Here is a 17,432-nt window from a genome sequence, read left to right on the forward strand (position 1 = left end):
TGTCACCTCTAGCCTGTTTCTCGTCGGCATATTACTTCCTCTTAGCAGTGTCCTTTTTTTTTTTTTTCTGAGTTGTGCATGAAGGAAGGGAAATGACATCGCCTGTAAACTGATAACTGATATGTTCCAGATAAGATTTCTGTTATTTCTTGATTTGTATATAGAGCTGATTGTGTATACAGGGCTATACCAGGTGAATATAGAGTCCCCGCAACACAATTGATGAGTTACACCGTGAATGTAGGTACAATAGATGGGAGAGTACTTCTACCTCCAAAGAGCTTCCACTCTATACGACAGGAAATAGAGAACTATAAAAGAACTGAAGGTGAAGAAAGCTACAGAAGTGATGTTTTGATGATGGGTTTTTTTGGAGACTAATGAGAAGTACATCTTCAGACAGGAGGGTGTGTGGGGTAGGGGAGGCCTGGCTAATCATGAAGGGAGTGAAGTCTGTTGATAGGGGACAGCAACAGAAAAGGCACAAAGGTAGACATAAACTGAGATAACAAAAGTGGCTGGAGCAGAAAAGCCTTGGTTGACTGCTAAGTGTGGAATAGGATGTATTTGTAATGAGAGAAAGGATTGACATATGGGCAGGAGGGAAGCTTAAGGCCTTGTTAGAGAGACAACAGCATTTGAATTCTTTGCAGGATCTAATGGTGAGCCAGCCGAGGGCCTCACCCAGGAGAAGGTGAGCAGAGTTAGCCTTGCAGGAGAGGTAAATAACAGATAACAGAATAGCAGTGTGGGAGATAGAGAGGCCAGAAATAAGGAAGATACAGTACTCAAGATGAAGAATAGTAAAGAATGGATTAAGGTTTGACCTGTAGATTGTATCCTATAAACTGAGTATATTTTGGTAGCACTTTCAGCATTTAGTGTTACTTCCTATGGAGAATGTTTCCTAGTAAATTATATAGGCAACAGTAATGAATTTACTTATTAAACGGCTCCACTGTATTTATTTGGACCGTATAATACTGAATTATCATGATAAACCTATAGCTTACATAAAAATTCTATACTAATAATCTATAATAAAAGATATTGTTCCTCACATATTGACTGATTTGTACTTAGCTAAGTGAATTAGTCTGCAATGACTCAGCACTTCCCTGCTCCATCATCCTGCTCTTGCACTCATGGAAACCATTCCAGTGAAACAAAAATAACAGAAATTTCAAAATTTTAAAAAGATTTTGTTTGGGTTTTGGCAAAATTTTCATCTGGCTTGTTCAGAAGCTTTGTTCAAAACCACCATTCTTTTGGATCTGTCTGTGTGTTGTATACGACACTAATCTACAATTCTTATACAGTATCACCGCTATTTACAAAATAATAAGGTAAATGGCTGAGCTAATTCAGGGATAAAATGAATGGTCCATGCCAGATATAGGTAGGGGTCACCTCTTTATAAAAAACTTACACAATGTAATCTTTTTAAGCATTATGAGCATTATGAGCAGACAGGGTCCAGATAAGATATTTGCACCCCCTTTGTACTAAAAGCTACATTTCTTTTTTCTAATACTTAGTTTAAGGGGTTGAACAGCCATTTGAAGTGCTTATTGATCTCCCATTACAACCTGGCTGTTGAGGTGGGGGATATCTGTTTGTGTGATGGCATCTGCAGAAGAAAAAACTGTTGAAAAGAGGCAAGAAAAAAGATGATCAGTCTAAGTATGATCTGGAAGTAAGGATATCTTCCATACTGTGGGGCCGATGTAATAAGCCGCACTGAGCCTTCCAGGGGTTTTACTCTGGTTTTAGCATGGATTTATCGGCACTAACCTAACTGTTGTAATATGGGTTTTAGTGCCGAAAACCCACACTAAGAAACCCATGGTATACTTAGCATGGGTATGTAAGCTAAAATGTCAAAATTTAAGCTCTGTGGGGGTGAGTACTGAAAGTAGAATAGTACACACTTTCTGGTGCATGGTGCCAAAAACGCGTACTATTCTGCTATACCATTAAATGGGCTGGGTAAATGTAAGCTCTTTTAGGTGGCTACTAAAGGTGGAATAGTACATGCTTTCTGGTACATGGTGCCAAAGTGTATACTGTTCTGCTACACATGTAAGCTCTCTTGGATGGATACCAAAATCAATAGTACACACTTTCCAATTTATTACAGGAGATGATGGTTACAAATGCAAAACATGGCTGCTCATGCCCCTATCTGTGACATGTACAGTAGTGGAATTCTAGTATATTGAATATACGAGAACCAGAAGGGCCATGGAATATACATTTGGCATTTTGAAAAGCCGGTTCTGCTGCCTTGACCACTCTGGAGGAGCACTACAGTATGCACCAGAGAAAGTGGCCGATATCATCATGGCATACTGTGTGCTTCACAGTATTGCCCTTTGGCATGCCATTCCTCAAGACGTGGATCCGGATCTAGGACCAGAGTCGATGTGCCCACCTGCCACAGATTGAGAATGAGCTTTTCACAGAGTCATAGCAGACTTTTTTGGAAGTACTTTTCAACATGTTGGGGGGGGGGGGGGCTAAGTTGGGGGCAGGGAGATCTGTATGGAAGATAGTGTTGTAATTCCAACATTTCTCTTCTCAGATCAGCACAAAGCCCAGGGAAGATGAACACTAGGAGACATGCGCATTGTGGCCATCTACCTGTTTTTAAATGTTTTTAATATATTCTGATTTTAAATACAATTTAATAAAGTGACTTTTTAAATGACAGATTGGTTTGATTCTTCATTAGTGTTGACTCCATTTTATCACAGGCTTGTCATAGTTGGACCAGAGATTTCCACACTCTGGCCCTAGGAGGCAGCACCTGTGACAGGCCCTGCAACCTTGACCCAAGGAGGCAACAGCACCTGTGGAACATAGGCCTGGAAACTTCTGTTTCGTGGATGGAGCCATCACTCTTATCATGGGCTGGCTATCTTATGTCTGAGATTTCCAGATTATCCTGTAAATCCCAGGCCAAAAGAAGGAAATGAAAGGCCCATGACCCACTTGCAACTAGAAAAAAAAAAGAATAAAACAAGACAAACATCTGTACCAGAAGGAAAAGTAGGCGTATACCCACCATTTCTGCAAACTGCAACAACAAACACCGATGATGCAGCCATCTACAAAAGAAAGGTAGAAGAGAAAACAAAAGTGAGAAATGCAAGTCTGAAGCCATCCAATGCACACTGGGGAACCAGCAAGAATAATGTTTCAGAATGTTGGCATATAAATACTAATAGGAGGAGAACAGACAAGCGTCGGTGGCAGGTGAAGTGAGAATAGAGACTAGGCATCCAAGTGGAACATGCATCTGCGCTGGAAGGAGTGAGCATGGGGTAAGTCCTGAAAGTGGAATAGTGCACGCCTTTTGGTGCATGGTACCCAAAATGCGTACAATTCCTCTATACATTCAAACGTTAGCTGTCTAGTGGTGGGTAAATGTAAGCTCTCTGGGGTAGTTACTAAAGGAGCGTAACCACCATTTCCACAAACTGCAGTGACAAGTGCCAAGGATGTACCCACCTGCAAGAAAAAGAAAGTAAAGAAGTAGTCTTGCTGAAGAGTCTTCCAGATCAGGTCCTCCACCGGCATCAGCTACATTTCGCATGCTGGGCCTCTTCCCGTCCAGCACTTGCTGACCACTCTGGTATCCCACCAGTGATGCTTCAGCTGATCCACTGCCCTAATCGACATTGACAGGCTGTTGACATCCTTGGCGATGCTTTCCCAGATCTTCCTATTGTTCTTCAGTGATGTCTTCTGACCAAAAAGTGCACAGTGCTTCTCGCAGACCTGCTGCACCAGAAGATCCTTCTCTTCTGCCGTGAAGCGTACATCACATTGACACTGGTTCTCCAGCTGCTGGCTGCTGGTTCCTGCCTGCTTGTTGCTCCCAGATGATGACTGGTGTAGGTTCCTACCTCCCTGAGTACTGCTCCCTTCCCCCTGCTCTGACCCCCCACCTGCTTTCTCTTCCCCCCTCTAACTGTACCCGCAACCTCACTCATGTCTCTTTCCTACTACCTCATCTCCCCTCCCTGTCTACACCCTACCAACTCATGGACCACAATTCTGTCTTCTCTGTTACCACTTGTCCACCTGTCTTGCTCATCTGCTCCCCCACTCGCACCCCCTCTGTCACACTCCATTCTCTCCACAGCCACAAACACCCACTCTGCTCTTTCAGGAACCTAAACACCAAAGTGGACAAAAAGACAGGCAACAGACCAACAATAAGATGCACTCATTACGATTCACTCAAGAACACAGACAAAAGGATGGGAAACAGCAAGGGAAACACAAGCAGCACAAAAGACACCACTCAGCAATCGCAGTCGAATAACCACCACCAACTGCAACACCTACAAAACCTCCAACGTCCTACGTTTGCCTAGCACCACTCAACACTGACAAAACAACCCTGGAAAAAGCTGCCTTTTATTTCCATGCAAAGAGAAAACAGATGGAGATCTGCACCCCTAAACACACCACAGGCCTGCCTAGGTCACGACTATCAACCAATAGGGAACACTGCAACATTTTTCAACTAGCACTGTTTTTTGCCACATTTTTATTGCGGTTCTCTGCATGTCAGTTTTACTGCCAGTTTTGGCTTGCTTTTTGGGATTACCGTGGATTTTTCGCGCCAGTTTGATTTGCATACTGTTAGTTTACTGTATCAGGCGGGGCCACACGTTTTTAATGCATGATATGAAAAATCGATGCAGGTTTCATAATATTGGTCCCTGTATTACTAACTTGCATTTGCATATGGGTACTAATTTAGATTTGGTCAAACCAGTGGCCTAGCAGGAACTGATTTTTTTTGTTTGGCAGTTTCTGAGATTAAGAAATAGGACTACATAGCAATACAATAAGGAAGTTAAAACCTTTATTAACACTGGCTAACTTTCAAACTGTTCTACAAGCACTAATATTTGCAAGCACTGATTACTGCAACGCTCTTGTTTCTGGGACTACCATATACGACCATAAGACCACTCCAAATACTACAAAATTCTGCCACAAGAATACTTGCAGGTAAAAAGAGAAGAGATCACATAACTGAAACACTAGCTGAGTTACACTGGCTACCGATTGAACATAGAGTAAAATATAAAGCACTATGCACAATACATAAATTAATTCATGATGAAAAAGCGGAGTGGCTTAACACAGCACTGCGTGTACACGTACCACAAAGAAATCTGAGATCAGCTAACAAAGCGATCTTAACTGTTCCTTCTGTTAAGACAGCAAAACTTACACAAGTCAGAAAATGAGCACGGTCCCTGGCGGGACCCATACTATGGAACACACAATGCCCCTTGAGATAAGATTACAGAGAAATTACAAACTATTTAAAGGACATTTAAAAACCTGGCTGTTTAAACAGGCATTTGGTAAAGAGAACAGAGAAACGGAAAGTACATAAAGCAGGCGTCATAACATCAGCACTTAGATTTCGAGGTGCTTATTTGTTATTTTAAGACGCACTGATAACCTTAGATAAACACAATACAAGAGAGCTTTACATGTAAATCAACAAGGATACATGTATTAAAAGGACAAGACATATGTCATTTATCAAATAGTCTTAATATTGAAATTTTATGTAACCGGAAGCCTATTGGCATTTTTATAAAGTATTACCCATTTTCAATTTTTTAACATTACTATATGTGCCTTATTGTAAACCGTTGTGATGGTATATTACTTAACAGTATAGAAGAGATTTTAAATAAATAAACAATGCTAGTTGTAGTCTTATTACCAACTGCCACCCCTTCCTTTTACAGTCTCTCTTTCTCCATGCTCCTCCTCCCCATGACGAGAGAGAGAGATTGCTGAGGACTGGGATGAAACGTAAGAGAGATAGGGTTGAGAGTGGGGTTTGAGGAAAACTGCTGAGGACAGGGTGTGGTGTGTGGATGAGACTCCTTTCCCTATGTCCCAACACTCCCTCTTTCTCTCTCAATCCCGCTCATCTCCAGCAGTCTCTTTCTCTCAAATCCCCTCCTTTTCCACCTCTCTCTACTAAATTCCTCACTGAGTCCTCCCAGAGGTATTGCTACATAATTAAGACTCTGGGCCTCTGCCAAAATGTTGATGATAACTGAACCAATCATGATCCTCCTTCCATCCCTGCCACCGCTCCTCCCTCCAAAGATGGATCCTGTAAAAACACATAATTGGATATCATGCTTTTTAATATAAGATTTTAGATAAATATTCAAATTCTGGTGTCAATTCAGTAACATCAATACAGATTCCCTATACTGCCAGGTACTCTGTAATGTAACACAAATCCCTACAAAAAAGCACACTCAGTGTACATGTAGCGAACCTGCTTTGCCAAACAGCACTAACTCCCAGAACTCATACGGTTCTAAAAAATTTGTGTGAATGTTTTTATGTTACCCACCCCGAACCTTGGAGGATGCGGGATATAAGTGATTTCAAATAAATAAATAAAAGCAGCAAGGACCCTGCCTATGAAAAGGCAACACTAAACATTGCAACAGGCCCTAGAATACCAATAAAACTCCTATTAGGAAAACAGAACTAGATGGACTGGTATAAATCCCTCACTTCAGTCACACATGCAGAACACAGACAGACCCTCACCAAATATAGAATAAGCGATCACAAATTAGAAATAGAAATATGTAGATAAAATTATACTGGAAACCCCAAGAAGCCAGATTCTGCATACAGTGCAGTACTGGAAAAATACAAATAGAAATGTATTTCCTTCTGTACTGAACAAAATATAAAGATATCAGATGTACATTCCCAAAACTGCCTTAGTCCAATCACTAAATTGAAAATGAAATGCTTTATCCTCTCTTTTTTTTGTCTAGGCATTTTATTTTTCTAATAAATTTGTTCTAATCTCCCATTTTTCTCTTGTTATCCAGAGTTGTCTTTCTATTTTCAATTTTTCTCTCCACTTGTCTTCACTTCCTCACCATCTGTCTCTGAAATTGATCTTTCCCTTTCATGTCTCTTTTCTCCATTTCTCTCTTATCTATCTTTCTGTCTACTCATAGATATCACACCTATTCCACCTCCAGTCCTCAATCGGCTTCTTTTCATCTCTTACTTACTCACCAGCTTTTCATCTCCAACTCTCACCCCCTTCCCAGCCCATCTCATCATTTTTAACTTCTCATATAACATAAGAACATAAGAAATTGCCACACTGGGTCAGACCAAGGATCCATCAAGCCCAGCATCCTGTTTCCAATAGTGGTCAATCCAGGTTACAAGTACCTGGCAAGTACCCAAACAGTAAATAAATACCATGCTACTAATGCTGGTAATAAGTAATGGCTATTCCCTAAGTCAACCTGATTAATAGAAGTTTATGAACTTCTCTTCCAGGAACTTGTCCAAATGTCTTTTAAAACCAGCTATGCTAACTTCCTTAACCACATCCTCTGACAATGAATCCCAGACCTCTCCGTTTCCCCTCTCTGTGTCTCATTTCTTTTCCAGCCTCTTATTCTTCCTCTTTCACCCATTCCCAATTCTCCATGCACAAACGAGCATGAATTGGCCAAAATGCATGGTGACCTCATCCAATGGCGCCAACATGAGCCCAGCTGTCAGAATTTATTCAAAGTTCTACTGAGCATGCACGGTAGTTCCTGCCTCGTTAGCCTCTTTAACCCTTCTTCATCCAAGCAACCACATGGACATATCCCAGTCTTTCTCTTAAAATTTTTCAAATTTGTGTCCTTGTGCATTGTTACTGCCTCATTGCTGCTTCAGTTTTTTGCCGCTAACAAAAATAAAATCTAGATGATTATGGAAAATTCCAAGGCCAAGAAGCCACACATATCCATCACAAATTTGTACACCACCTGCTATCACTGCCTGAACCCGGACCATTATTCCAACTGCCACTCTATGATCATATGTCCCCTAGGGCACAACAGCACCACGCCTCAAGATGGAGGCTATAAGGAAGGTGCCAGCAGGTAAGAGCCCAAAGCCTCAGCACAAGATTGGTCAGCAGAGTTGCTCTTCATCTTGGATCAAGGCATCAGACTCATGATGCAAGAATTTGAAACTGTAACTCCATCTCAATTCTGCCTTTCTCCATGTGGGCCCCCCATGCCAGTTCCTGAATCTGCTTCAAATCAGGGGATGAGCATGTCCAAATGCGAGCCTTCGGAGCTGTCCCCCTTGGGACAAAGAAAAGATTGGCAGTGTCTGTGCAGGCCCCTCATTGATGCTGAGATGGGAGATAGCTTCCTTGGCACAGGTCCTATCATCCTTCATGGCATGTAAGATTCCCATGGTGCCAAGTCATTTATTTTACCCATACCCATGACACTGTCTTTGTCCTTGGCGCAGAGTAATTTAAGGAAATAGTTCTTTATAGAGATTGTAATGGATACATGGAACAGCCTCCCCATGAAGGTGGTGGAAACCAGGAAAGTATCTGAATTCAAAGAAGAATGGGATAAACATTGAGGATCTTTTAGGAAGTGGTAGGGATTGTAAAACCAAACAGTTGCTGTGGATAGGCAGATTAGGTAGGTCGTAATGGTCTTTTGCTGCTGTCATTTTTCTAACTTAACTACGCTTTTTTTCTCTGCTCACCTCCCCCTTCCATGTTCAAGCACTGGGGGACCTTGCATCTAACACTGTAGCTCTTGTGGACATAGGCACTACTCCTCCCCCTTCTGTGAAATTCAGCACAGCGTTCTATCTCTTTAAATGCAGGGACTTTCAGTATACAGAGGAAGAGAGAGAGAGGGGGTGCACTAGACAGGTGTCAGCTGGGTTGGGATGCTAGTGGGTTGTGGGGTCCCTCTGGCTGAAGCATACAAGGGCAGAGTCCCTCTGGTTTGGATGTCCTGGATTTGGGTATCCCAGTTCTTAAGTGTGTTTTTTATTTTTATTGTTTTAGTTTGCACTTTAATTCCGAAAAAATAAAAAAATAAAAACACTCCAAACAATATTGTATCACATTCCAATTATGTTATTTTTAAAAAAAAACTATGTACCGAAACGATATGGCACTTGTGTAAATTAATGTCTCAGCATACCTATATTTATGTGCCTACTGTAAACCGTTGTGACGGAAGCTACTTAACGACGGTATAGAAAAGACTTAAATAAAGATAGAATAAATTTAGCTCGCATTTCTTAGGCTACTGTTAGTCTGTGGTGCTGTGCCAGTGTGGTTCTGCACCAGCCAGTCATGGGACTATGATGGCACAGTGCCACAGACTAGCTCCAGAAATGTGAGCTAACTTTACTCCACCTCTGAACTAGGAGTTAGATTTCCAGTGTTAATAAATGTGAGTTAAGCCTTGAGGGCTTTAATGCACCACCCTGCATTGGGTGGAAATAGCTAATGCCTTCATTAATGTGGGATTGATATGGAGGTGTTCTAATTTTTGTACATATCTTTTTTTGTACACTAAAGTCTTTATTCGTGAGTAAAGTTATGCATGCAAACATGAGTAAAAATATGCACCTTTTGTTTCGGCCACTAAATCTTTTCTCCGTCCCTACTCTAGTGTAATGTAATAATGCAATTGATGCATTTTTAACATCTTACTTGACTGGACTTACTGGGGTCCATTTTCAGCTATTGTCTGGCCAGCAATATCAGCCAGATAAACTTACATGACCACCTTTGCTGGGATATTCAGATAGCTTTATTCATCTAACTTTAGGACTGCTCTATGGCACGACCAGAGTTACTCTGAAGATTGTAGTTAGCAGGATAACTTATTTAGCTAACTTAACTCCTTCCCAGAATGTTCCCAGAACTGCTTAGCCGGACAACTTAGAAGTGATCACCTAATGGGAATTTTCAAATCCCCATATTTGTCCGGCTAAGTCCGAACTTAAGGGACCTATTTACTAAAGGGTTTTTCCCATTCTGTGTCTAATGGAAAAATGCTTAGTAAATGACCCCCTTAGGTAGACAAATGGTGCTGAGTATCGAGCCCCCAGTATTCAAAAAATACTTTGATCTGATGCAGTGCCCTAAAAAGTGTTTTTATCACTTATCAAACAAACATTGGTATTTTATTCCACTGAATTCCGTTATGAGGTTGAAATATGAATTTGAAACTCTAAAAGCATTTACTGTAAAAGCTTTTTGCTTTGCTAATTGTTACTTCTTTTGTAGGAGGATACTAGTGCTGATTCCACTGAAGAGATTGAAAGGGAAACCAGGAATGTACCCAACAATGCTGAGTCAGCTGTCAGTGACACTACAGTGACCAGCTCACTGTCTATGAAAGAGTATTTTGCCAAACGGATGGCAGAGCTTAAGAAATCTCAGGACAACACCAAGGTCCAAAATAATTTAGCAGGTACTTCCTCAGACGAAGTTGAAGAGAATCCTAGGGATTTCGGAGAGCTGAAATCCAAGTCTAATAAGAAAAAGAAACACAGAAAAGGAAAACGCCATTCAGAAGATGCTCCTATAGCGACCTCTATGAAGTATGGGTCAGAGAGTGAAGACCTGCTGACAAAACCTCACCTGGAATCCCTAACTGATCAGAAGAAGAAAAAGAAATTAAAGGGCAAAGGCAAAACCAGCGAGAATGGGAGTGAGGGGGGCTCTGGCAGTTTTCCAGAAGGTTCAGCAATCCACATGGAAGCTTCTGAGGAAGAGGCATGCCATGAAAAAGATTCTGTGAAAAATCAAAAGAAACAAGAGATGAAGAAAAAAAGGAAACGAGAGGCAATTCAATGTAATGAGGACCATGGAGATGGTTATTGTCCGTCAGCAGAAGGACGTAAGAAGAAAAAAAAGAAGCAGCATTTTAATTAAGGAAAACTACAGCTACTTAATTTTGGACTTCCAGATGAATTAAAAGTAGACATGCAGGTTATAGTTCTTTATTAAGTATTGTAGCCCAAAATAAATGTTTACATTTGAGGTTCGTACCAGAGATATGTGTATATGGACTGCTTCCATTCTTCTATATGAAGACAAAAGTTAGTTTTATTAGGTTTTGCATCAATGGTAAGGAAATTCCACGCAACACATGAAGCTAACATGTGCAAATATAAATTTAAAGAACCAACAGCCCTTTTTAGAATGACAACTGGTATTATTAACAAAAACTATTAAAACCTGTGTACACAAACATTTTTAACAAAAAAAAGAATGAAAGAAATTCATGTCCCCAAAATATTTTTATCTCTTTCAAGCTGTACAAACTGTGTTTCTAAGAGCTATATACCAACTTTACTGTCAAACTTCTTTTATGGTCTGTTAAATAAACCTCCAGGAAGCACTGCCTAAGAGTTTTTATTTGACTCTACAGCTGGTAGGCACTGTTCTGGAATTATAACACAGCGATGAGGGCTGCCTATTTTTGACCAGTTAGTTGTTATCATCTCCAGATCAGTAGCATGCGGGAACTGCTTTTTGCATATGTCAACGATGGACTAAAGGCAAATCTTAACTGGAGAAGCTTACTTTTTATGCTGTTGCCTATTTCCCCCCTACATAACCCTTTTTAATTTCATTTTTCTCTCTCTATAGATTCACCTTCCTCAGGATCCATATCTAGACAATTCAGTATTCTTGCCAGCCCTCAGAACTTGAAGGGAGGTTTCTTCTGAGACCTACCCTCAGCACCACTCTCTCGCCAGCAAGGGTTGCCACAGTGGTAGCAGCCATCTTCCCTCCCCAGGCCCACACGTGATATGCCTGAGCCCCGATGGCTCTATCTGTCAAAAGATTAGAGCATGGCTTTTCTGTGGCCTGAGCCTTGGAGCTGAGCCCCGCTGTTTAAATTATTACAGAGCTTCATGTGTGTGGGGGGGGGGGGTTCTGGGCATGCTCATCTACCCAGGATGGTAATGAGCCAGTAAGGAAGACAACAGTAAGGGATAGATTTTAAAAAGGTGCGCGTGGGGGTACATGTGTGCGCGCTACCCGGTGCATGTACACCCGATTTTGTAACTTGTGTGCGCAGGCACGCGTAGGTTATAAAATCAGAGGTCGGCACGCACAAGGGGGTGCACAGTTGTGCACCTTGCACATGCCGTGCCGTGCTGCCTGCCCCGTTCCCTTCCCCCTAACCTTCCCCCCCCCCTGCCCTACTCTATCCCCCCCCCCCCGTCCTTTGTCTTACCTTTTGCACGCAATCCGACAACACAGCGGCATACGCGCATAACCCTTTTAAAAGCCGGTCCTAAGTGTCTTGGATAAGGAGCAGTATCCTCCCATGGGCTGTCAGGCATCTGTGGCTGGAATATAACCTTAGCAGTATGGAGAGGAATAACTGGGCAGACAGGTTTGACAAATTAGTCTTTAACTGCCATCATCCACTATGTTATGTTACATAATTGACCTCTGAAATTCTCTCACCTGTAGTTGGCAGATGGAACAAAAAAAAAATTTCTACCCTTGGTCTCCTTTTTTTTTTTTTTTCTTTTGTCATTTTTCTTGAGTTATAATTTGTCATCTTCTCCTTTAATCTGGATCTCCCTTTTCAGGACTTTCTAGAAGATATTAATGGTGATTGGATTTTTTCTTTTGTATAATTTTTGTGCATTTTTAATTTGTTATTCACCATTGTGTCTTATTTTCCTGCCAATAATTGTTTATAATTATTTGGTAAAATTTAATAAATATAAAGTTATTGAAAAAAAACAAGCAAACTAACTAGTGACAGTTGTATGGATGGCTAGTCATCTCCCATTTAATGTAAAAAAAAAAAAAAAGTTTGGAAAGTTGTACTCCCTTTCAGAGCACAGTGGAGTTTAAGCACACAAGTCCTTGTCTGCTGACATTACATGCATAAATCTGGACAGACAGATGAACATGATGCCCCCTGAATTAATTCTCTTTGTGTACTACACAAAAAATACACAATAAATCTGTACTGCAAAATAAACAACTTTGAAACACATCTAGGAAATCAAGCTGTATCTTGGGTACAAAATTCTCAGAAATGAATGAGACGATAGTGCAGGGAAGAGGGTTTTAGGTTTATTAGGAATTGAGGAACATTCTGGGGAAGGGGGAGCCTAATCTGACGAGATGGACTCCACCTTATCCAGAGTGGAACCAGGCTGCTAGCACTAATCTTTAAAAAGGAGATAGAGCAGCTTTTAAACCAGATGATGGGGGAAAGCCAACAGTCGCTCAGAAGTGTATGGTTCAGAATGTGAAGTATCTGTGAAGGATACTAACAAACCAGGGAGGTTAAGGCATCCTGATAGGTTGCAATAAATGCCAAAGGGGATCAGGTGCCTTGAAATAAAGGTAAGAAAGACTCCAAATTACCCCTGTCAACTGATAAGCAGGTTGTTAATACAAACAAAAAAATACTTTGAAATGTCTGTGTACAAATGCTAGAATTCTAAAAAAAAAAAAAAGAGATGGGAGAGTTAGAATGTAGAGCAACAAATGAAGGGATAGATATAATTGGCATCTCAGAGACCTGGTGGAAAGAGGGTAACCGATGGTGCACTGTGATTACCAGAGTACAAATTATATCACTATGATAGGATGGATCAAATTGTTGGAGGGGTGGCACTATATAGTAGAGGGCATAGAGTGAAATAGGACAAAAGCTCTGCAGGAAATAAAATGCACTGTAGCACCTATGGATAGAAATTCCATGTCAGAAGGGGAATAGAATAGCATTGGAGTTGAACTACTGTCCATATGGGCAGAATGAAGAGACAGACAATGAAATGCTAAAAGAAATTAGGGAAGCTAACAAAATTAGCACCACAGTAATAATGGGTGATTTCAGTTACCCCTGTATTGATTGGGTAAATATCACATCAGGACATGCTAGGCAGGTAAATTTTCTAGATGAAATAAATGACTGCTTCATGCTGGCACAAGAACAAATAAGAGGGGGAACTATTTTAGGCCTAATCATTAGTGGATTGCATGATTTGGTGTGAGAGGTAATGGTATTAGGGCAACTTGGCAATAGTGGTCATAACATGAACTAATTTGATTTAATTGGAGGGAGGTCACTAAGAAAATCTACTGTGATAGCATCTAACTTTCAAAAGGGAGACTATGAGAAAAATAGGTAAAAACTGAAAGGAGCAACTGCAAAGGCTGAGTTTACATCAGGCAAGGACATTGTTTGAAAATACTGTCTTGGTAGCCCAGACCAGATGTATTCTACCCATTAAAAAAGTTGGAAGGTCAAATGACTGCCAGCATGGTTAAAAAGTGAGGTGAGAGAGGCTATTCTAACTAAAAGAACATCTTTCAAAAAATGGAAATAGGATCCAAGTGAAGAAAACAGGAAACAGCATAAGCACTGGCAAGTTAGATGCAAAGCTTTGATAAAGAAGGCAAAGACAGAATTTGAAACGAAGCTTGCTGTAGAAGCAAAAACTCATAATGAAAACTTTTTCAGGTACATTCAAAGCAAAAAGCCTGTAAGGGAGTCAGTTGAACAAATAGATGATCAAGGGGTAAAAGGGAGCACTAAGGGGAGGACAAGGCTATAGCAGAAAGATTAAATGGATTCTTTGCTTTGGTCTTTACTGAGGAAGATGTAAGGCAAATACTCCTGCAAACATAGAAAATGGAATAAGAATCACACATAATCATTCAAGGCATAAAATTGGAATGTGTGATAAGTAATTGAAACTGGTTCTGTGTTGACAGGCAATTACTCCTACAGAGAAGATCTTTATTCAACCGTCTTCATGTGCAATACAGTCCCCCAACATGGCCATGTTTTGCCGATGGGGATGCAAGACCAAGATGAGAGGTTTACAAGATATTTTTGTTGGAAAATCTTAAACAATCTTGTATAAAGCGTATTTCAATATAAGTACTGTAATAATAAGGAACCCAAAAGACCACGGTGGTACATTTGTACCGAAATATAATATCTTAGAAATGTAATTCAAAGAGGCATGGCGGCATCAGTGCTAATACTGAGCAAATACACATTCCAGAAGTGATATTTAAAGGTGATGATTCAGATGAACTAAAACAAATCTCAGTGAACCTGGAAGATGTAATAGGGAAAATTGACAAACTAAAGAGTAGCAAATCATCTGGACCAGATAGTATACATCCTAGGCATTTCATAAAGTTCCTCATAAGATACTTTTAATAAAAGTAAAAAGTCATGGGATAGGTGGCGATGTCCTTTCGTGGATTACAAACTGGTTAAAAGACAGGAAACAGAGTAGGATTAAATGGACAATTTTCTCAGTGGAGCGGGGTGGGCAGTGGAGTGCCTCAGGGATCTGTACTGAGACCCATGCTTTTCAATATATTTATAAATGATCTGGAAAGGAATATGACGAATGAGGTACGGTAATCAGATTTGCAGATGATACAAAATTATTCAGAGTAGTTAAATCACAAGCGGATTGTGATAAATTGCAGGAGGATCTTGTGAGACTGGAAAATTGGGCATCCAAATGGCAGATGAAATTTAATGTGGATAAGTGCAAGGTGATGCACATAGGGAAAAATAACCCATGCTATAGTTAACGATGTTAGGTTCCATATTAGGAGCTACCACCTAGCAAAGAGATCTAGGCGTCATAGTGGATAACACATTGAAATCGTCGGCTCAGTGTGCTGTGGCAGTCAAAAAAGCAAACAGAATGTTAGGAATTATTAGGAAGGGAATGGCGAATAAAACGGAAAATGTCATAATGCCTCTGTATCGCTCCATGAGGAGACCGCACCTTGAATACTGTGTACAATTCTGGTCACTGCATCTCAAAAAAGATATAGTTGCGATGGAGAAGATACAGAGAAGGGTGACCAAAATGATAAAGGGGATGGAACAGCTCCCCTGTGAGGAAAGACTAAAGAGGTTAGGACTTTTCAGCTTGGAGAAGAGACGGCTGAGGGGGGATATGATAAGGTCTTTAAAATCATGACAGGTCTAGAACAGGTAAATATGAATCGATTATTTACTCTTTTGGATAATAGAAGGACTAGGTGCACTCCATGGAGTTAGCATGTAGCACATTTAAAACTAATCTGAGAAAATTCTTTTTCACTCAACGCACAATTAACCTCTGGAATTTGTTGCCAGAGGATGTGGTTAGTGTAGTTAATATAGCTGGGTTTATAAAAGGTTTGGTTAAATTCTTGGAGGAGAAGTCCATTACCTGCTATTAATCAAGTTGACTTAGAAAAAAATATTCACTGCTCAGGCCATCAGTAGAATGGGATATACTTTAGTTTTTGGGTACTTACCAGGTGCTTGTAGCCTGGATTGGCCACTGTTCGAAACAGGATGCTGGACTTGATGAACCCTTGGTCTGACCCAGTATGGCAATTTCTTATATTCTTAAGAGTGTTGAAAGAAATGAAAAATGAAATTGCAGACCTACGATTAGAAATCTGTAAACTATCATTAAAATCAGCTACAGTAGCTGAAGACTGAAGGGTCACGAAAATAACGCCAGTTTTTAGAAAGTGTTCCAGAGATGATCTAGGAAACTATAGACTGGTGAACCTGACATCTGTGCCAGGAAAAATGGTTGAAACTATTATAAAGAACAAAATTACGTATCCCTACAGACAGTCATAATTTAATGGGACAAAACCAACATAGATTTAGCCAGGGGAAGCCTTTGCCTCAGCAATCTGCTATACTTTTTGAAGATGTGAATATACGTGACAAAGGTGACCCAGTTGATAAAGTATATTTGGATTTTCAGAAAACATTTGACAAAGTACCTCATGAGAAGTTCATGAGGTACTTAAAAAGTTATGGGATAGGAGGCAGGGTTTTCTTGACAAAAGGTAAATTTTCTCAGTGGAGAAAAGTGTATAGTAGAGTTCCCCAAGGATCTATACTGAGACCACTGCTCTTTAACATTTATTTATTTATTTATTTTATTTAAAGCTTTTCTATACCGACTTTCGTGATACAAATCAAATCGGTTTACAAGGAACAGAGGCATTGATAAAACGATAGCCATAACCAGAAGGAGCAGAAAAGTTACAATGAAACAAGGGAATGAAACTGGGAAGATGGAAAAGCAGCAGGGAAGGAACTCAAAAAATAATGAAACTATAGAGATGGTAGGTACTAGAGAGTCCTACATCTGATCTATGGCAAGGCTGTGCTATGGCCGTGTTAGACTTGATTAGGGGAAGGCTTGTCTGAACAACCATGTCTTAAGTTTTTTTTTTGAAAGTCAGAAGACAAGATTCCTGTCTGAGGTCCGGGGGTATGGCATTCCAGATGGAAGGACCTAGAGATATTTGTAAATGACCTAGAGATAGGAACAAATGAGGTGGTGATTTTTTTTTTTTTTTTTTTTTTTTTTAGATATGTGGTCAGTAAAATAATGGAGCAGTCATCTGAATCTTAATAAATGGAGATTACTGTGCTTTTGTTGTGTAATGCACACACATACATATATTAGTTATAGTTTTCATATTTTTCCATTGCTGTCTGAAATAAACCCAGCTTCATTTTAAATAG

The 17,432-nt window shown here is 40.3% G+C and overlaps 1 protein-coding gene across 2 annotated transcripts in view; it reads left to right on the forward strand.

The window, feature by feature from the left end:
* The window catches only part of PINX1 (PIN2 (TERF1) interacting telomerase inhibitor 1), a 274,701-nt gene extending 263,428 nt beyond the window's left edge, over nucleotides 1-11,273 (forward strand). For both annotated transcript variants that reach the window (XM_029596151.1, XM_029596152.1), the window contains one exon: nucleotides 10,151-11,273. In XM_029596151.1, the coding sequence (XP_029452011.1) occupies nucleotides 10,151-10,801 (651 nt within the window). In that variant the 3' untranslated portion in view covers nucleotides 10,802-11,273. The remainder of the gene's footprint in view (nucleotides 1-10,150) is intronic.
* The last annotated feature ends 6,159 nt before the right edge of the window (nucleotides 11,274-17,432 follow it).

Source organism: Rhinatrema bivittatum, chromosome 3, assembly GCF_901001135.1.
Source record: "Rhinatrema bivittatum chromosome 3, aRhiBiv1.1, whole genome shotgun sequence".
Lineage (NCBI taxonomy): Eukaryota > Metazoa > Chordata > Amphibia > Gymnophiona > Rhinatrematidae > Rhinatrema > Rhinatrema bivittatum.